The sequence below is a fragment of the Marmota flaviventris genome, chromosome 10 (assembly GCF_047511675.1).
Source record: "Marmota flaviventris isolate mMarFla1 chromosome 10, mMarFla1.hap1, whole genome shotgun sequence".
NCBI classification, from domain to species: Eukaryota; Metazoa; Chordata; class Mammalia; order Rodentia; family Sciuridae; genus Marmota; species Marmota flaviventris.
This window is the reverse complement of record NC_092507.1, coordinates 117,202,674-117,222,830: the sequence shown is the minus strand read 5'-3', so window position 1 is coordinate 117,222,830 and position 20,157 is coordinate 117,202,674. Positions and strand designations below refer to the sequence as shown.

General features: G+C 43.6%; 1 protein-coding gene across 4 annotated transcripts in view; it reads right to left on the bottom strand.

Annotated features, from left to right (window-relative positions):
- Fcrl5 (Fc receptor like 5) overlaps positions 1 to 20,157 on the bottom strand; it is a 32,702-nt gene that overhangs the window by 6,075 nt on the left and 6,470 nt on the right. For 3 of the 4 annotated variants that reach the window (XM_071618294.1, XM_071618295.1, XM_071618296.1), the window contains 7 exons: positions 19,864 to 20,148; positions 16,702 to 16,980; positions 12,658 to 12,933; positions 9,274 to 9,552; positions 6,194 to 6,472; positions 3,656 to 3,934; positions 217 to 495 (listed from right to left, as the gene is read on the bottom strand). In XM_071618294.1, the coding sequence (XP_071474395.1) occupies positions 217 to 495; positions 3,656 to 3,934; positions 6,194 to 6,472; positions 9,274 to 9,552; positions 12,658 to 12,933; positions 16,702 to 16,980; positions 19,864 to 20,148 (1,956 nt within the window). The remainder of the gene's footprint in view (positions 1 to 216; positions 496 to 3,655; positions 3,935 to 6,193; positions 6,473 to 9,273; positions 9,553 to 12,657; positions 12,934 to 16,701; positions 16,981 to 19,863; positions 20,149 to 20,157) is intronic. The other variant, XM_071618297.1, reaches the window with a different exon arrangement.

The following is a 20,157-nucleotide window of genomic DNA, read 5'->3' as shown; positions in this document are numbered from 1 at the left end:
AGCCAGCAGATAAACCCTGAATTTGATGATACTCTTTGTCCCTGCCCCCACCACAAGTGCCATCACTGGAGAAACATTTGGAAATATATCAGTTTATAGAGCTACCAGCTTAGTGTACCTGGGAAGCACCCTCTTGGTAAAGCCCATGAGAATGACCGGAGGGTCCTTGGAGGAAATTTTTGGCTCACACCTGTGCCCTGGGCATAAGAAACTTACCTGGGATGAAAAGTGCCACCGCCTCACTGCGCTGGGCACCCTGGCCATTGTCGGCCTCGCAGGAGTAGTTTCCAGAATGTTCTGCAGTCAGGGAGAGGTTGAAGGATGCTCCTCCCCCAGAGGGCGCCGAGCTATTCCCCAGGGTGACGTCCTCATGATAAAACTGGTACAGGATCGGGGGAGAGCCCCTCAGGGCCTCGCAGTGAAACTCCACCACGTCCCCCACCTCAGCCTGGGCCCTGGGAGCCCTGAGGGTGAGCACAGGGCGGGACACTGGAACTGAGACAAAACAAAATGTCCATGGCAGTTTCTGCTTCTAACATATTTGTAAGAAAAAGAAAAGTATTACAAACAAACGGAAAAAGTTAGAGCTCAGTCTCTGAAAATGGATTAAAACAAGCCATAGTTAATGACTTTGATCCATAAATACCTTTTCATGTACAGTAATATTCAATAGAAAAATGTAGAAAGTGATGGAAACTTCAAATAGTCAGTAAATATAAAAAGACTTTTATCTTCATTATGAATACATTACATGTATGCAAGTAAAAACAACCTGAATACAATTCCTTTTCCTTCTCACCCGATTGGCACAGCCCAAATGGATGGATAATACCTACAAGGTAAACAGGCACCTTGCTACTGACTAGGTGAAAAAGCAAATTTAAGACACTTTTTTGACAATTTGGAAATATCTACCAAATTTAAAACACTTTGAAAGCTTGACCCAGCAAAACTACTTCTAGGACCATCTCCTTTAGGGATACTGACATAATGTAGGTCAAAATTGTTTGTATAAGGATTTCTATAATAGCTAAATATCAGAAATAACCTGGTAGACCAAGTAATGCAATAATGAAAGACCTAGCTAAGATGCATAGGTGTATTTTTAAGTGAAAAATGGAAGTTGGGTAACTATATATGTAATATGATCCTACTTGGGTAAACATATTCTGTGCCTCAATGTTCATAGAATATTTATGGAAAATACTCATGAAACAGTTAACAGGTAGTTATATCTAGGAGAAGAGAAGTTGGAAAGAGACCTTTGTGTTCACTTATACATTGCTGTTGGAACTACAAATTGGTACCACCACTCCGGAAAAAGTATGAAGATTCCTTAGGAAACTTGGGATGGAACCACTATTTGACCCAGTTATCCCACTCTTCGGTTTATATAAAGGACTTAAAGTCAGCATGCAATCTGTATTTGGGGTAAAATTGGGAGTTCATAACCAACTTGAATCTAATGCATGAAATATGATATGTGAAGAGCTTTGTAATGTTTTGAACAACCAATAAAAAAATAAATAAAAAATAAAAATAAAGTCAGCATACTATAGTGATGCTGCCACATCAATGTTTACAGCAGCTCAATTCACAATAGCCAGGCTATGGAACCAACCTAGGTTCCCTATAACAGATGAATGGATTAAAAAAACAAGTGGTATATATACACAATCAAATATTACTCAGTCATAAAGAAGAATGAAACTATGGCATATGGTAAATAGATGGAACTGGAGAATATTATGCTAAGTGAAATAAGCTGGTTCCCCCCCCCAAAAAAAAGACAGAATGTTTTCTCTGATATATGGATGCTAAGTCACAACAAGGAAGGGGAAGATTAGAAGTTCCTTGGACAGACAAAGGGGAATGAAGGGAAGGGAGGCGAGATGGGAATAGAAAAGACAGTAGGATGAATCAGACCTATCTGATTAAGTTATACTAATTCTATGTATGTATAATATGCCAAAATACACTCTACTGCCATGTATATCTAGAAAGAACAAATACATTTTAAAAAGAAAGAAAGAAAGAAGTAGGCCTTTACAACGTTGGTCCTTTTGTAATACTGGATTTTTTAACATTCAGATAAAATTTCATGATATGGATCTTGAAACTAGGACACACGTCATAGAGAAGAGAAACTGCCTCCCAGTCTGCTCTTCTGGGTGGTTGCTGTTCTCCATGACTTGGGTCCTAGCTCTGGAACTCAGACACAATTTATCCAGGATGTTCAGGAAACTCTTTAGCTAGGTTGATAATAGCAGCAGAATAACAGGTGTTTGTGCCAGGGAATCATAGGAACAAGGGAAGAAGGATGATCAACAGTCCCAGTTCAGAGGACTGAGGCAGGTGCTACTGGGACAGGAGAGAACATAGAGCAGAGAACAAATGAACTGGCTGAATGGGAGAAACCACACCTCAAATCAGCTCACCTCCCGGTGACTTAGAGATCACTGCACTGGCTACCTCGAGTAGAGACTGGATCCTGAGCTAGCAGTCCCAAATTATCCTGTTTATTTAACTTTGTCTCTAATCCTCAAGATACCTAGCAATTCAGCCAAGAAAGACCAAGAGTGTAAACCTATGTTTGGCTTTACCTGACTCAGGGGGTGCTCGTATACCATAGCATAGTCTCCCGTTCCTGGGACGTATCCCGGAGGTAGGGACAACCCTCTTCTCCTTTTGCATGAATCCTTCTAGGAAACTTTGTGTCTGTATGTTCTATATTCCCTGCCCAGGAAATTATGGGAAATTACGGCACAATTTCCATCTAGGACAGGGAAATTATGACACGATTTCCATCTAGCCGGATTTCCCACTTTACGGGTGAGGAAACTGAGGTCAGTATAGGAAAGATGCTTGGTAAAGGTCATATAGGAAGTTAATCTTTAAAGCCAAGTCTAGAACATTCATCTTAACAGCCCTAAGCAGACTCTTTCTTTACCCTAGGTCTCCCTAAACAAGGTTTTAAAGGTCATCGCCAAACAGATTAAAAGCTCAAAAGAAGCAGTTTTCCTTTGGTTATCACACTTAATGGTAAGGGGTGAAAGGACAGCTTAGAGAAGACAAATTTAATTGATGGGGGCTATTTTTAATCCCATGTCATCCTGCTGTCCCCTCCTCTGCCCCTGTCACCTGTGCTCTTCCTTTAAGGACCCAAAGGCTGAGAGGCTGTGCTAATGTTAGCATAGGATTTTAATATGGAATATGAATAAAATTTCTATTCCTGGGAATGAAGTGAACTCAAGAGTAGAAACTTCTTGGAAGTCATGGAGAGAAGGACCCAGGCAGGGAAGGGTCTAATATTTGGGAGAAGCAGAGAAACCTATCCTCAGAATTCTTGGGCATTTCCTTTGTATCATAATATCAGGTCAGGATGGGGTCTGTGTTGTAAAAAATGTCTTCTCAGTATTTTCAGAGAGAGCTTTAATCACACTGAAGGAGAAATGTGCTGTTGGGAAGGTCGGGCTTCCTGAAACTCTACCTCAGGAGGGACCTCAGATGTTCAAACAGGGGCTCTGCAGACAGGAAGAGGCTGGGAAGGCAACCAGACAGGAGCCCGAGGAGCGCTGCACCTTCATTTGGTGCTGTTGGAAGGGAAGGCACAGGCAGGTCTCGCTTGTGCTGCTGGTGGGCACAGCAGGCTCACCTGTGACGATGACAGTCACCAATTCGCTGTGCTGGATCTCCAGGTCATTCTCAGCCTCACAGGAGTAGTTTCCAGAATGTTTCTCCATCAGGGAGAGGTTGAAGGAGGCTCCTCCCCCAGAGGGGGACATTGTGCTCCCCAGGGTGACATCCTCATGATAAAACTTGTACAGGATCGGAGGAGAGCCGCTCAGGGACTCGCAGTGAAGCTCCATCACATCCCCCACCACAAGACGGATGCTGGGATCCCTGAGGGTGAGGACAGGGCGGGACACTGGAACTGAGAGAGGAAAAACAGCCATTAGCCTCTCTGATTGAATATATTCTTCCACACTAAAGACATTTCAAACAGGAGAGTGATTTTCTTGTTTTTTAATGACCTTGATACACGAAAGAGAGCTCACCCTTTACACATTCTGAGAACCTTCTTCAGACCTCAGGAAACACTGACATGTGTTATTACACACATGTGGTTTGGAGCACTGAGATGTACAAACCCAAGAATATTTGAGGGATCTGAAAACAGATGAAATTGAAACATGTGCATCTGATAAGGATGAAGTGGGGAAGGAGAAACGAGTCCAACAGAAAAATGAAGGAGAGGAGAGAGCTGTGGCATATATAACCAGGGATGGAATTGAGTCTGGGCTACATTAGAAACAGGACTCACAAGAGGATGGGCATTGCAGTGTATTTGCTCATTTTTATATTTAATTAATCAATCACAAATTACTGAATACAAGGTATCCATAAGTTCCAACAATGGCTGTATCTAATGGATATTCAATGGTGAGAAAGACATAGACCCTGCTCTCAGAGCTTCCAATGCAAGGGAAATGGTAGGCAGAAACTGAACAAAACAGAAATTTAGAGTCAAAGCATTGATAATTGAGACCAAAGATCAGGTGCTAAGAAAGGTTGAATACTGGGACTGGATCTAGCACAGATGAGTCAGGGGAAGCTTCTAATGGCATTAGAAATTAACCATGGGAAGAGGGAGGGAAGAGGACATGAGGCAGGTAGACAGTATGTGCAAAGGTTCTGGGTTGGGAAGAAGGTGGGCATAGGTGGGGGCAGCACTGAGGGAAGGCTGGAGAGCCATGCAGGGCTTCCCACGCCATGCTGAGGATTTTGATCCTTCTTCACTAAGCAATGGTATGAGAATTTTGACCTGGTTAGGCAAAATTGACTGTAGTGGAGGCAGAAGTGAAATTGAGAGGTAATGTCATTGAAGTAGTTGAAATGATAAGGCTCTGACTAGGGTGGTGGCAATAGAGATAGAGAGGATTCAAGGAACACCCCTCAGTTTCTGCCTTGTGGATTTGGGTGAAGCAAGTGTGATGAGCAGTGGATGCAGCAGGATCAAGCAATGGTGTTTCTAGCTGTGAGAGAAATGGAGCAAGTCAAATGCCCACGGAAGGAGCCTATGAGGAGAGATGCTGAGAGTTGTGAGTGAGAAAGGGATAATTGGTTTCATGAAGGTTCTGAGGATGCATGAGAGGATGGAATGTAGAGATCAAATGGAAATGTTCACTGACACCGGGAGAAGAATCCCCTGCTCCATACCTGGGGGAAAGAGGGCATAGTTATTGTGTGGAGAGATACACAAATACTCAATTTGATGGTAGGAGTCAGAGGTATTCTTGGCACATGGATTAGGGAGGGAGTCGGAGAGTGATTGAACTGGGAGTTCTGTTAAGGTCTGAGGACAGTAGTGACAGAAGGAGTTGCTGGAAGGGCAGGAGGTCATGGTGAGTAGTAAGTGCTTAAAATGGTCTTTTAGGGTTGGAGGCCTGTGTATATGTGGGGTGGATGATGGATGTGGAGGTAGGACAGGCCATGGTGTTGGTCAAGGACATAGACATGTGGTCATTAGAGTCATGGAATGATGGTGGCATGAATATGGTTAAGGGATCTAAATACATGGAGGTCTTTAGTGATCTTTGTGATACAGCCTGGTAGCTGAGTCTTTTCTCAAATTTAGCGATGGAGGAGCAATGGGTGGAGGTGGATCAAGTGAGATGTGCCCAGGTGGTCAGCTCCAGACAAGTGGGACTTGTGATATTACTGAATGGATTGGGGCATGTAAAACAGGAAAAGTAGGAAAATTGGGAAATTTCCTAGCAAGGGTCTTGGATGGGAGCCAGGTTACTCTGGAAGAACACAAGGAGAAGCTAGGGAGAAATTTGTGAGTTTTCATAACAAATGGCTTCAGAGCACTGCTAGTATGAAAAAGTACAGCTAGAGTAAGAAAAGTACAGCTGGAGAAAGGAAAGTACAGCGCAGAAAGGAAAGTACAGCTAGAGAAAAGAAAGTACAGCTAGAGAAAGGAAAGTACAGCTGGAGAGAGGAAGGTGCACGCTCCTCCACCTGTAGAATCCAGGCACACCTGCTCTCCATGTGGCTGTGAGGCAGCAGGCCTGCCATGACAGCCCCCAGGGGGTGCTTCTGTGGAAACTGAGCTCCAGTCTTGCCTACTGGGGCTGGTGGGGCAATGGTCTGTCCCTTCTGCTGCTGTTACTGGGAAAGGCCAACTTACTTTTGACAGTGAGTGTCATTGTGTCACTGCGTTGTGTCTGAGCACTATTGCTGGCTTCACAGAAGTAGTTTCCAGAATGTTCTGCAGTCACAGCAAGACTGAAGGATGCTCCTCCTCTAGAATGGGCCTTTATGCTCCCCAGGGTGACATCCTCATGATAAAACGTGTATGTGATTGGGAGGGAGCCGCTCAGGGACTCGCAGTGAAGCTCCATCACATCCCCCACCACAGGCTGGACCCTGGGATCCCTGAGGGTGAGGACAGGGCGGGACACTGGAACTGAGAGAGGAAAAACATCCATTAGCTCTTTCTTATTGAATATATTGTTACACACTAAAGACATTTGAAACAGGAATTTTTAATGACCTTGTGACACAAATGAGAGCTCATCCTTTACACATTCTGAAAACCGTCTTCAGATCTCAGGCAACACTGACATGTGTGTAGTTCTTACCTGTGGTTTGGAGCACTGAGATGTACAAACCTAAGCATATTTGGGGGATCTGAAAACAGATGAGATTGAAATCTGTGCATCTGATAAGTCAAAGGATGAAGGGGAGAGGAGAAACGAGTTCGACAGAAAATGAAGGAGAGGAGAGAGCTGTGGCATATATAACCAGGGATGGAATTGAGTCTGGGCTACATTAGAAACAGGACTCACAAGAGGATGGGCATTGCAGTGTATTTGCTCATTTTTATATTTAATTAATCACAAATTACTGAATACAAGGTATCCATAAGTTCTAACAATGGCTGTATCTAATGGATATTCAATGGTGAGAAAGACATAGACCCTGCTCTCAGAGCTTCCAAATGGTAGGCAGAAACTGAACAAAACAGAAATTTAGAGTCAAAGCATTGATAATTGAGACCAAAGATCAGGTGCTAAGAAAGGTTGAATACTGGGACTGGATCTAGCACAGATGAGTCAGGGGAAGCTTCTCATGGCATTAGAAATTAACCATGGGAAGAGGGAGGAAAGAGGACATGAGGCAGGTAGACAGTATGTGCAAAGGTTCTGGGTTGGGAAGAAGGTGGGCATAGGTGGAGTAGCACTGAGGGAAGGCTGGAGAGCCATGCAGGGCTTCCCATGCCATGCTGAGGATTTTGATCCTTCTTCACTAAGCAATGGTATGAGAATTCTGACCTTGTTATGCAAAATGGACTGTAGTGGGGGCAGAAGTGAAATTGAGGGGTAGTTAAAAGTTATTGAAGGAGTTGGAATGACGAAGGCTCTGACTAGGGTGGTGGCAATAGAGATAGAGAGGATTCAAGGAACACCCCTCAGTTTCTGCCTTGTGGATTTGGGTGAAGCAAGTGTGATGAGCAGTGGATGGAGCAGGATCAAGCAATGGTGTTTCTAGCTGTGAGAGAAATGGAGCAAGTCAAATGCCCACGGAAGGAGCCTATGAGGAGAGATGCTGAGAGTTGTGAGTGAGAAAGGGATAATTGGTTTCATGAAGGTTCTGAGGATGCATGAGAGGATGGAATGTAGAGATCAAATGGAAATGTTCACTGACACCGGGAGAAGAATCCCCTGCTCCATACCTGGGGGAAAGGGGGCATAGTTATTGTGTGGAGAGATAGACAAATACTGAACTTGATGGTAGGAATCGGGGGGGGGGGTTCTTCATAGATGGATTAGGGAGGGAGAAGGAGAGTGATTGAACTGGGAGTTCTGTTGAGGTCTGAGGACAGTAGTGACAGAAGAAGTTGCTGGAAGGGCTGGAGGTCATGGTGAGTAGTAAGTGCTTAAAATGGTCTTTTAGGGTTGGAGGCCTGTGTATATGTTGGGTGGATGATGGACGTGGGAAAAGGACAGGCCATGGTGTTGGTCATGGACATAGACATGTGGTCATTAGAGTCATGGAATGATGGTGGGATGTAAATGGCCAAGGGACCTAAATACATGGAGGTCTTTGGTGATCTTTGTGATACAACAGGTAGTTGTGTCTTTTCTCAAATTTAGCAATGGTGGAGCAATGCGTGGAGGTGGATCAGTGAGATGTGACCAGATGCTCAGCTCATGACAGTGGGACTTGGTGATATTGCTGAATGGAAAAGGGCATGTAAAAAAGCAAGAGTAGGAAAGTTGGAAAATTTCCTAGCAGGGGTCTTGGATGGGAGCCGAAGTTTTTCTGGCAGAAAACAGGAGAAGCTAGGGAGAAATATGTGAGGTTTTATAACAATGGCTGCAGAGCATTGCTAGTAAGAAAAGTACAGCTAGAGAAAGGAAGGTACAGCTGGAGAAAAGAAAGTATAGCTAGAGAAAGGAAAGTACAGCTAGAGAAAGGAAAGTACAGCTGGAGAAAGGAGAGTACAGCTAGAGAAAGGAAAGTACAGCTGGAGAAAGGAAATTACAGCTAGACAAAGGAAAGAACAGCTAGAGAAAGGAAATTACAGCTAGAGAAAGGAAAGTACAGCTGGAGAAAGGAAAGTACAGCTAGAGAAAGGAAATTACAGCTAGAGAAAGGAAAGTACAGCTGGAGAAAGGAAGGTACATCTAGAGAAAGGAAAGTACAGCTGGAGAAAGGAAGGTACACCTAGAGAAAGGAAAGTACAGTGAGAGAAAGGAAAGTACAGCTGGAGAAAGGAAAGTACAACTAGAGAAAGGAAAGTACACCTAGAGAAAGGAAAGTACACCTAGAGAAAGGAAAAAAATGCTAGAGAAAGAATAGTACAGCTGGAAAAAGGAAAGTGCAGCAGTTGAAACAAAGTACAACTGGAGAAAGGAAAGCACAATTAGAGAAAGGAAAGTACAGCTAGAGAAAGGAACAAACAGCTAGAGAAAGGAAGGTACAGCTAGAGAAAGGATAGTACAGGTAGAGAAAGGAAAGTACAGCTGGAGAAGGGGAAGTACAGCTAGACAAAGGAAGGTACAGCTGAGAAAGGAAGGTGCACGCTCCTCCACCTGTAGAATCCAGGCACACCTGCTCTCCATGTGGCTGTGAGGCAGCAGGCCTGCCATGACAGCCCCCAGGGGGTGCTTCTGTGGAAACTGAGCTCCAGTCTCTCCTACTGGGGCTGGTGGGGCAATGGTCTGTCCCTTCTGCTGCTGTTACTGGGAAAGGCCAACTTACTTTTGACAGTGAGTGTTATTGTGTCACTGCGTTGTGTCTGAGCACTATTGCTGGCTTCACAGAAGTAGTTTCCAGAATGTTCTGCAGTCACAGAGACACTGAGGTATGCTCCTCCTCTAGAGTGGGCCTTTCTGCTCCCCAGGGTGACATCCTCATGATAAAACGTGTATGTGATTGGGAGGGAGCCGCTCAGGGACTCGCAGTGAAGCTCCATCACATCCCCCACCACAGGCTGGACGCTGGGATCCTTGAGGGTGAGGACAGGGCGGGACAATGAAACTGGGGGAGGAAAAACAGCCATTAGCCTTTCTGATTGAATATATTCTTCCACACTAAAGACATTTCAAACAGGAAAGTTATTTTCTTGTTTTCTAATGACCTTGTGACACAAATGAGAGCTCATCCTTTACACATTCTCAGAACCTTATTCAGACCTCAGGAAACACTGACATGTGTGTAGTTCTTACCTGTGGTTTGGAGAACTGAGATGTACAAACCCAAGCATATTTGAGGAATCTAAAGGGATGAAATTGAAACCTGTGCATCTGATAAGTCAAATGATGAAAGGGAGATGGAGAAACCAGCTCAACAGAAAATGAAGAAGAGGAGAGAGCTGTTGCATATATAACCAGGGATGGAATTGAGTCTGGGCTACATTAGAAACAGGACTCACAAGAGGATGGGCATTGCAGTGTATTTGTTCATTTTTATATTTAATTATTCACAAATTACTGAATACAAGGTATCCATAAGTTCTAACAATGGCTGTATCTAATGGATATTCAATGGTGAGAAAGACATAGACCCTGCTCTCAGAGCTTCCAATGCAAGGGAAATGGTAGGCAGAAACTGAACAAAACAGAAATTTAGAGTCAAAGCATTGATAATTGAAACCAAAGATCAGGTGCTAAGAAAGGTTGAATACTGGGACTGGATCTAGCACAGATGAGTCAGGGGAAGTGTCTCATGGCTTTTGAAATTAACCATGGGAAGAGGGAGGAAAGAGGACATGAGGCAGGTAGACAGTATGTGCAAAGGTTCTGGGTTGGGAAGAATGTGGGCATAGGTGGGGGTAGCACTGAGGGAAGGCTGGAGAGCCAGGCAGGGCTTCCCACGCCATGCTGAGGATTTTGATCCTTCTTCACTAAGCAATGGTATGAGAATTTTGACCTTGTTATGCAAAAAGGACAGTAGTGGGGGCAGATGTGAAATTGAGGAGTAGTTAAATGTCATTGAAGTAGTTGAAATGATGAAGGCTCTGACTAGGATGGTGGCAATAGAGATAGAGAGGATTCAAGGAACACCCCTGAGTTTCTGCCTTGTGGATTTGGATGAAGGAGGCATCATGAGCAGTGGATGGAGCAGGATCAAGCAATGGTGTTTCTAGCTGTGAGAGAAATGGAGCAAGTCAAATGCCCATGGAAGGAGCCTATGAGGAGAGATGCAGAGAGTCATGAGTGAGAAAGGGATAGTTGGTTTCATGAAGGTTCTGAGGATGCATGAGAGGATGGAATGTAGAGATCAAATGGAAATGTTCACTGACACCGGGAGAAGAATCCCCTGCTCCATACCTGGGGGAAAGGGGGCATAGTTACTGACTGGGTGGAGAGATAGACAAATACTGAACTTGATCGTAGGAATCAAGGGGGGGGCGTTCTTGGCAGGTGGATTAGGGAGGGATTAGGAGAGTGATTGAACTGGGAGTTCTGTTGAGGTCTGAGGACAGTAGTGACAGAAGAAGTTGCTGGAAGGGCTGGAGGTCATGGTGAGTAGTAAGTGCTTAAAATGGTCTTTTAGGGTTGGAGGCCTGTGTATATGTGGAGTGGATGATGGATGTGGGAAAAGGACAGGCCATGGTGTTGGTCATGGACATAGACATGTGGTCATTAGAGTCATAAAATGATGGTGGGATGAAAATGGTTAAGGGATCTAAATACATGGAGGTCTTTGGTGATCTCTGTGGTACAGCCTGGTAGCTGAGTCTTTTCTCAAATTATCCATGGTGAAGCAATGGGTGGAGGTGGATCAGTGAGATGCGACCAGATGCTCAGCTCATGACAGTGGGACTTGGTGATATTGCTGAATGGAAAGGGACATGTAAAAAAGCAAGAGTAGGAAAGTTGGAAAATTTCCTTGCAGGGGTCCTGGATGGGACCCAGGTTGCTCTGACAGAGGTGCAGGAGAAGCTAGGGAGAAATTTGTGCGTTTTCATAACAATGGCTTCAGAGCACTCCTAGTAATAAAAAGTACAGCTAGAGTAATAAAAGTGTAGCTGGAGAAAGGAAAGAACCGCTGGAGAAAGGAAAGTACAGCTGGAGAAAGGAAAGTACAGATAGAGAAAGGAGAGTACAGCTATAGAAAAGAAAGTACAGCTGGAGAAAGGAAATACAGCTGGAGAAAGTAAAGTACAGCTATAGAAAAGAAAGTACAGCTGGAGAAAGTAAAGTACAGCTATAGAAAAGAAAGTACAGCTGGAGAAAGGCAATACAGGTGGAGAAAGGAAAGTACAGCTGGAGAAAGGAAAGTACAGCTGGAGAAAGTAAAGTACAGATAGAGAAAGGAAAATAAAGCTGGAGAAAGAAAAGTATATCTATAGAAAAGAAAGTACAGCTGGAGAAAGGAAGGTACAGCTGGAGAAAGAAAAGTACAGCTATAGAAAAGAAAGTACAGCTAGAGAAAGAAAAAAGGAAAGTACAGCTAGAGCAAGGAAAGTACAGCTAGAGAAAGGAGAGTACAGCTGGAGAAAGGATATTACAGCTGGAGAAAGAAAAGTACAGCTGGAGAAAGGAAAGTACAGCTAGAGAAAGGAGAGTAAAGATAGTGAAAGGAAAGTACAGCTAGAGAAAGTAAAGTACAGCTGGAGAAAGGAAAGTACAGCTAGAGAAAGTAAAGTACACCTGGAGAAAGAAAAGTACAGCTAGAGAAAGAAAAGTACAGCTGGAGAAAGGGAAGAACACCTATAGCAAGTATAGTACAGTTTCAGAAATAATTCTCCAACTAGAAAAAGGAAAGAACAGCTCGAGTAAGGAAAGTACAGCTAGAGAAAGGGAAGTACAGGTGGAGAATGGAAAGTACAGGTGGAAAAAGGAAAGTATAGCTAGAGATAGAAAGGTACAGCTGGAGAAATCAAAGAACAGCTGGAGAAAGGAAAGTCCAGCTGGGAAAGGAAGGTGCAGCTGGGAAAGGAAGGTACAGCTGAGAAAGGAAGGTGCACGCTCCTCCACCTGTAGAATCCAGGCACACCTGCTCTCCATGTGGCTGTGCAGGCAGCAGGCCTGCCATGACAGCCCCCAGGGGGTGCTTCTGAGCTCCAGTCTCGCCTACATGGTCTGGTGGGCTACGGTCTGCTCCTTCTGCTGCTGTTAGTGGGAAAGGTCAACTTACTGACAGTGAGTGTCATTGTGTCACTGTGTTGGGTCTGAGCACTATTGCTGGCTTTACAGAAGTAGTTTCCAGAATGTTCTGCAGTCACAGAGAGTCTGAAAGACACTCCTCCTCTAGAGTAGGCCACTCTTCTCCCCAGGGTGATATCGTCATGGTAAAATGTGTATGTGATTGGGAGTAAGCCGCTCAGGGCCTCGCAGTGAAGCTCCATCACGTCCCCCACCACAGGCTGTGACATGGGAGCTCTGCGTGTAAGGACAGGGCGGGACAATGCAACTGAGGAGAGAAAACATGTTAGCTGACATTAGTGTCTTCTTAAAAAAATTTCAAACAGTTCTCCACTAAAATAATGTTAAATTTACAGAATTATATAAAATAAATAAGAAACATTCTATCATTTATCTTATTTTTATTTTTCAGAGATTTCCTCAGTTGCGTATGTGTTAATAACTTTCTAAGCCGTTTCTATGTACAAACACACTTACTCACAACAACACATAAATACAGTGAAAACCACAGGCAGGGGATCACAATACACACTCTTCCGCAACCTGCTTTCTGCCTTAGCAACCTACCCTGAGCCTCTTTCTGTGGTATTTACGAACGATCTGCACCATTCACTTAAAAGAACCAAGTTTATATATATTGTGTGTATATATATATATATATATATATATATTAGAATTTTTTTAAAGGTGGACACAATATCTTTACTTATTTTATTTATTGATTTTTTATGTGGTGCTGAGAATCAAACCTAATACCTCACAAGTGCAAGGCAAGTACTCTACCGCTGAGCTATAACCCCAGCCTCAAAGTATATTTCTTTATATACAATAAAGTGCAACTCTTATGTATGTAAAATTCTGTACAGATATTACCTACTTTACAAACCTCGGAATATTCCATTGTGTTGATTTACTATAATATACTTAAGCAATTCTTTCTGAATGAATGTTTAGGTCATAATTTTAAAATGTTTGTGTAGTACTGCATTAAGTGATCCTGTAGATATATCATTATATATTTGTGCATGCATTAGGATAAATTCTTAGAAGTAGAATTTCTTGGAGGAGGTATATGAACAGTTTAAATAATGATAAATTATTCTTTAAAACGTTGGGGACCAATTAACACCTGCACTAGGGGCAAATAAGTATCTGTTTCCTCATACCTTTTTCAGTTAGGTTTATGTTTATTATTTATTCTCTTTTTCTAGTCACTCCACTTGAATAATTCACTCATTCTCTCCTGTGTGACTCTACAGGCTGCTAGTTAGTTTTCCATGTAACTTTACTAACCCATTAATGAATTTCTAAAAATACTCAGAAATGATTTATAAAATTGAAATTTTGAAATTTGTTATTAATTTTATAAAACGTTTTCCATTTTAACTGACATACAGTAATTGTGCGTATTTATGGGTACAGTGTGACATTTTGATATTGTATACAATGTGTAATGATCAGATCAGGGCAATTGGTGTGTTCGTCGCCTTAGATGATTATTTGTTTGGAAGCAACATTAATTTTTAAAAAATTGTCAAGTCAATTCTTTTTTGTTGCCCATTATGAAATAATAGTGATCACAAGAAAATAATTGTTATTTTACTTCTTCTCCTGCTTCTGACCAGATGATTTTTCTTCATTACACATATATTTTTTAAATTCTCAGTGTTTGTAATGGTTTTCTATTCTTTCTTTTAATAGATTTTTTAGTTGTAGATGAACACAATACCTTTATCTTATTTATTTATTTTTATGTGGTGCTGAGTTTTGCCCAGTGCCTCACACGTGCTAGGTGAGCGCTCTACCACCAAGTTACAGCCCCAACCCTGGTTTTCTATTCATAACCATAGTTTTCACAATCGAAATATGTGGTTTTCAACCTTCTTGGTACAATATTCTCACCTGAATATGTGTTAAAAAATAATGTTTCTCAAGTCTTACTTGAGAAATTCTGAATTTAATTTCTTTGGAGAGGAGCTTAATGACAGGTATTTTTGCCAAGTTCCCAGGTGATTCTCATGTGCAGCCAGGGTTGGGAAACTCTGATCTACTAGGTTCAGTCTGTATTTTCATATCACGTTTCCCTCATTATATGTCCTTTATGTTGATTCACATCTTGAGGGGCTGGATTTTCTCAAGAAGTAATTTTTTTTTCAAGAATGGTTAAAGGGCCCTAAATTCCCTGAGTTTCTGCATTTTTGACAGTGACTTTTCAGTTTGATATAAAATTCTCCGCTCTCATGCCTCTCCTCAAGGTCCAAGTCTGGACACCACACTTCTCTCTTCGGCGTCGACTATTGTGCAAAGTCAAGGACCAACTGGATATTTTTCTTTCTGAGATGACTGCTCATTTTTTCCAAAAACCCTCTCTTTCGCTCCACCCCACTTCCTTTCCCCTCTGCTTCTCTTCTCTCTCTTTCTTTCACACACACGCGTGTGCGCGCACACACACACTTTAATTCTGAAGTTCAAAAACTTAATTGAGATAATCTTATGTACATGCTAATGTTTTCTTCATTTTAGGAAATTTTCAAATTACATCTTTGAGTTTTGTTTTTCTCTTCAGTTTGGTTTTCTAATCTGTTTTTGAAATCTGTTATTTATTTTTAAAAATGTTTTTCCACTAGAAGCATTTAATTATCCAAACATGGGGTATCTATTCTCTGATTTCCATATTATATTTTTGCCTCTTTTTCTGTTTTGCATTCTGTATTGTTTTCTCATAATGATTCTTCATTCAATTAACATTTTTAGGGGTATCTCTTCTATTCTTATTGCCTCACATTTGGATTTTATTTCTAAAACATCTTTGTAATTTTCTTTGTTTCTCCCGAGTTCTGCTGAATGGTTTTCTTATCTCTTCTTATTGTTTTATCATCTTATCATCTCTTCTTTGACCTCTTTAATTTATTTTTTGAACTTTTTTTGAGTCCATATTTTCTCTAATTGTATTGAGACTATCTAGAAGAATTTGAGAGGTTTTTTTTCCTGTTTTCTGCAGCAATTCTTCTTCATAAAAGTACTATGTCATCTTCTTTTCTCCTTATAATTTTTAAAATTTTAATTGACATAGTAATCATATCTATATTTGGGGCATAGTGTGCTATTTTGATACATGTATAGGGTCAGGATAATTAGTTAATCCATTACCTCAAACATTCATTATTTCTTTGTGTTGGGAACATCAACATCTTCTCTGCTAATTATTTTGAAGTAGACAATTAGTTGTTGTCAATCATAGGTACCCTCCCAATGTGCCATAGAACATTAGAAATATCCCCCCTTTCCAAGTGCACCCCTATTAACCATCTTCTCCCCCGACCACTTCCCAGCCTCTGATAAACACTATTCTATTCTTGCACAAGAATAGAAGAGTTCCAAATGCCCAGTGTCACACACTGTTAGGCTCAGGGAGGTAGGGAAGATCTATACCATGAGGTCCTGTACTCTTAGAGCTTATATCCCATTGACATTGAGGGTGACAGACAAGGAACAGGAAGTAGAGAGGTTTTAGATATTGCTAAGTGTGAGGACATAATAAAACATTATAATGGGTTAGTGGATGCATTAAGGCTGGGGGCTCTGGTTTTGGAATCGTCATATTCTTTCCTTTCACACCCAGTCCTCTGCAGACCTACTGTGAGAGCTGTAACTGCTTGAGACTTCTTTGGAGAAATTATGGTGTTGCCCAATATTTGCCCGCATGGCGGTGCTTGCAGCTGAACTACGTGTGTTAGGGAGAAACAGGTGACGCATCTGTGCGTCAAGTGAAGAAAAATTGGCTCAGAAGACGGAGGGCACGAAGTGATGATTTGTGAAAAGAAATGTGTTGGGTAAAAGCTGGGGGAGTCTCTGAGCTGTCATGGGGTCAGGTTGAGCCAGGGATGGATAAGCTCTGAGGCCTAGGTTTGCTGAGAGTCGAGAAGGGTGTTAGGCTGATTGTGATAGGAAGCAGGAAGGTTCCCGCAGACTTGTGAAGGGGCCTGAGAGAGAGGGATCTGACTGGGGATGGGCTTAGCAGGAACTCAGGGCTTACCCAAGACGGAGAGCCTCACAGCCTCACTGCGCTGGGGGCTGAATCCATTATCAGCAGTGCAGTAGTAGAACCCAGAATGTTGTGCGGTCAGAGAGATGCCCAAGGATGCTCTTCCTGTAGAGGGGGTTGAGCTGCTCCCCAGGGAGACAGAATCATGATAAAACTTGTACAGGATCGGGGGAGAACCTCTCTGGACTTCACAGTGAAGTGTCAACCAGGTTCCTTCAAGGAGCCAGTTCTTAGCAGGGTTGAGGGTGAGGACAGGCTGAGACACAGCAGCTGAGGGAGAGAAAATGGGTCAACCGTTACTTCTGCCTCTTCCCTGTAATTCCCATCTGTGGCCAGAGCAAATGGCCAGACTCTATTCTCTCCTGGCCCTCAGGGTGGTCCAGCAACCTCCCGGGCTTCTCTCCCCATCCCTCCCCATCCTCCATCTGTGTTGAGAGCCACAGCCCAAGGGTCCCCAGCAAACTTTCAGACTGCCAGCTGATGATTGGCTCACAGCAGCCCCAGCAACATCTAGCTGATTGGCTCCTCTGCCGTGATGCTCATTGGGCTATTTCCCCGCCCTTTCAGACTACGGAGCTGCTCATTGGGGGACTTTTTTTGGCTCCGCCCATACGACCCAGCCAATCGGCCTCAAGAGCAGGAGGAGTAGGGGTGGGAGAGGCTTGTGGGAAGCCGGTGGTGGCAGTTGGGCTCTGAGGAGCTGTTTTGTTTGGCGTGTGTGGTTCTAAAAATAAAGTTAGTTTCTTTTGACAAGTGGCTCCTGAATTGTGCCCAGCCAGACTGCGGCACATCTGGTCTGCTCCAGTCTATTCCTTCTCCATCAGACCCCTGCCTCTTCCCTCCTGCCACCCTCGTCAGGTGACCTGTCCCCCTTTTGCAGAGGAGATGATGTCCTTGGGGGCACTTCATTAGGGTTGGTCTCAGGGCTTTGCCTGTGGCCATTCTCTGACCATCTCTATTTACATGTGTGCAGGGAGGGTCCCTGAAGATCCTTAAGTCAAGGGCCTTGTCAAGAGACATGGCCCTAGATCAGTCCTGACTCTAACATCCTAATTGTTCTGCTTTTCATTCTTAAGAGGCACTGAATGTTGCTTAAACTGCAAAGGGATTGGTAAATATGAAGGGTGCAGACATATTCCTCACCACTGAACGTTTTCTTTATTCTCTATGTCTGAGAGTTTCCAAAACTTCCCACGGCCTGCAGCCCTTTCTGTCCTTAGCTCTTTCCTGCTAGACTCTGACTAACTCCTGGAAGGTTTCTCAGAGCATTGGATGTCAATGTCCACTCCCACCCGGCTGCCTGTGGTCTGCACAGAGGACCCCTGTGTGCAGTTTGGTAATCCATTCCTTGGATGACACTCAGCAGCACTCGCCTTCCCGTGGCTTGATGGTTACCAGCCTGCTGGTAAAACTTTTGTGACTACTGTTGACTTTACAGTAATAGTCCCCAGCGTCACTGCCTTTCACCATGGAGATCTTGAATTCTGCTTCTGAGAATGTGTGAATCTTTGTTTCCTTCCCCAGATTGACTTTATACCAGGAGAACGTGATGAGCCCCGGGAGCCTGTCTACTGAGCAGATGAGCGTCAGCTTCTGCCCTTCAAACACTGGTCCTAAGGCTGGGACAGTGCGTATTTGGACCTTGACAGTAACTCTTAAGTAAATTAAAAATATATAGATTCGTGAGCCTCGTAGCAGTGGGGTGCTCGTGGACAAAGGAGAGTCACAGGCTGGAAATGGCAGAATCTGCTGATTCCCTATATGAGGTTAGCCTGAAGTGGAGTTACCTTGTCCTTGGGAACAGGGAGACGGTTGGAGAGGCTGTGGTCCCTGCTTGGCTAGGGAGGTCCTCTACTTCCTAATGTTCTTGTGGAGAGTCCAGCCTAGGAATAGAGTTAGCCCCGTCTATCCTGCTCTCATGTCCACCCACACCTTGATAGAACATGGTCAGTCATCCCAGAGGTGATATCTGCTGCCCAAACAGCTGAGTAAAATGACCAGGGTGTGCAGGGGGCAGGGAGACTTGGCATCAAAGGAGATTGTCCTGGGGATTCAGTGACAGCCACAGCTAATTGGAAAGGAACACTATTGACATGTTTAGAAGGCTTGCCCTTGAGCACACCCTTCTTAACCTGTCTAGCATGTGACACATGAGGTCAAAGGATTGGGGGCCAGGACAGTCCCGTCATGTAGGCTCATCTGTGATGGGCTTTTGGTAGTGATGTTGGCTGAGGGCAGTGCTTTTTGAGTTATCCTCAGGTCTTTAAGAACAAAGGAAGATCATTAAACCGAGGGGGAGAAGAACCTGAGGTTGGGGGAAAACTTTGTCAGGAATTATTGCGTTTTAACTATTGGACAATAAATCCCCTCTCCACCTTCGCTGGACTGTTTCTCCTTAAACTAGTGACCCTAGAAAATTCTGCTTCCTGGAACTGCAAGATTAATAGGATTTAGTCAGTTTAGAAGAAAGTGTCATTGGACTTTTGTTTTTCTTAGGAAAAGGGGTGAATTTATGGGAAATGCTATCACTTTCGTTCCCGGCTCACTCAGGAAATTGGGCACCACAGACCATGTGTCCCTTCCTAATGCTTAAATATATTTTCCATGAGACAGACCAAATTTCATAAAGGGAACCATTTGGCCATTGGATGAGAGTCATGCTTGAAAATGTCTACAATTTTAGAAACTTGGGAAAAAATGAAAATGGGCACACCACCATTCTTAGAGACATCAAATTGGAACCTTTTATTCCCCAACCTTTTGTCCTTGGATTTCCCTGTCCTGCAGCACTCTGCCTCCAGGCACCTAGTGTTCCAAGTCTGTCCATTTGGCTGAGCAGAGTCTAGTCAGCCCAGCCATCGCTTATGACTATAGACCTAGCAGGAAATACAGGGCATCAGGGAAGAGAGCTTTCAAAGAAGAGTTGTATCTAAAGGCAGCGAAAGAAAAATGAGCCCTGTCTCTCTTTTCCTGAGCTTTTTTTTTTCTCTAAACTCTTCTAAGATGTCCACAAGAGTTGAGGCCTCTTCTGTCACACAGCTCCCATTCTCACACGTGGAAGAAGCACATTCCACACGAACCAAACTGATGTGCGATTGCACACAACTCTTCCAGTCCCGTCCCCTGTCCATCCCAGGACCCACTGAGACTCACCCCACACAGTGATGGAGATCTTCCAACTCTCTTTCAGAAGGTGGGAATTCACTCTCTTTGCCTGGCACCAGTAGGACCCTGAGTCCTCTGTCCCCAGGGCGGGAATCCGGAGCTTTGGGGAGCTTCTCCAGCCTGACCCCAGAGCCTGACTGTCTCTGAAGAAGCAGAACTGGAGCTGGACATCTGACCTCTCTGGAGGGAGCTGAGTCTGACAGGTCAGCGTCACTGGACTTCCCTCCGTGGGCTTAGAGGAGCTGCTTCTCAGCACGGGACGTGGAAACAGCACTAGAAAGA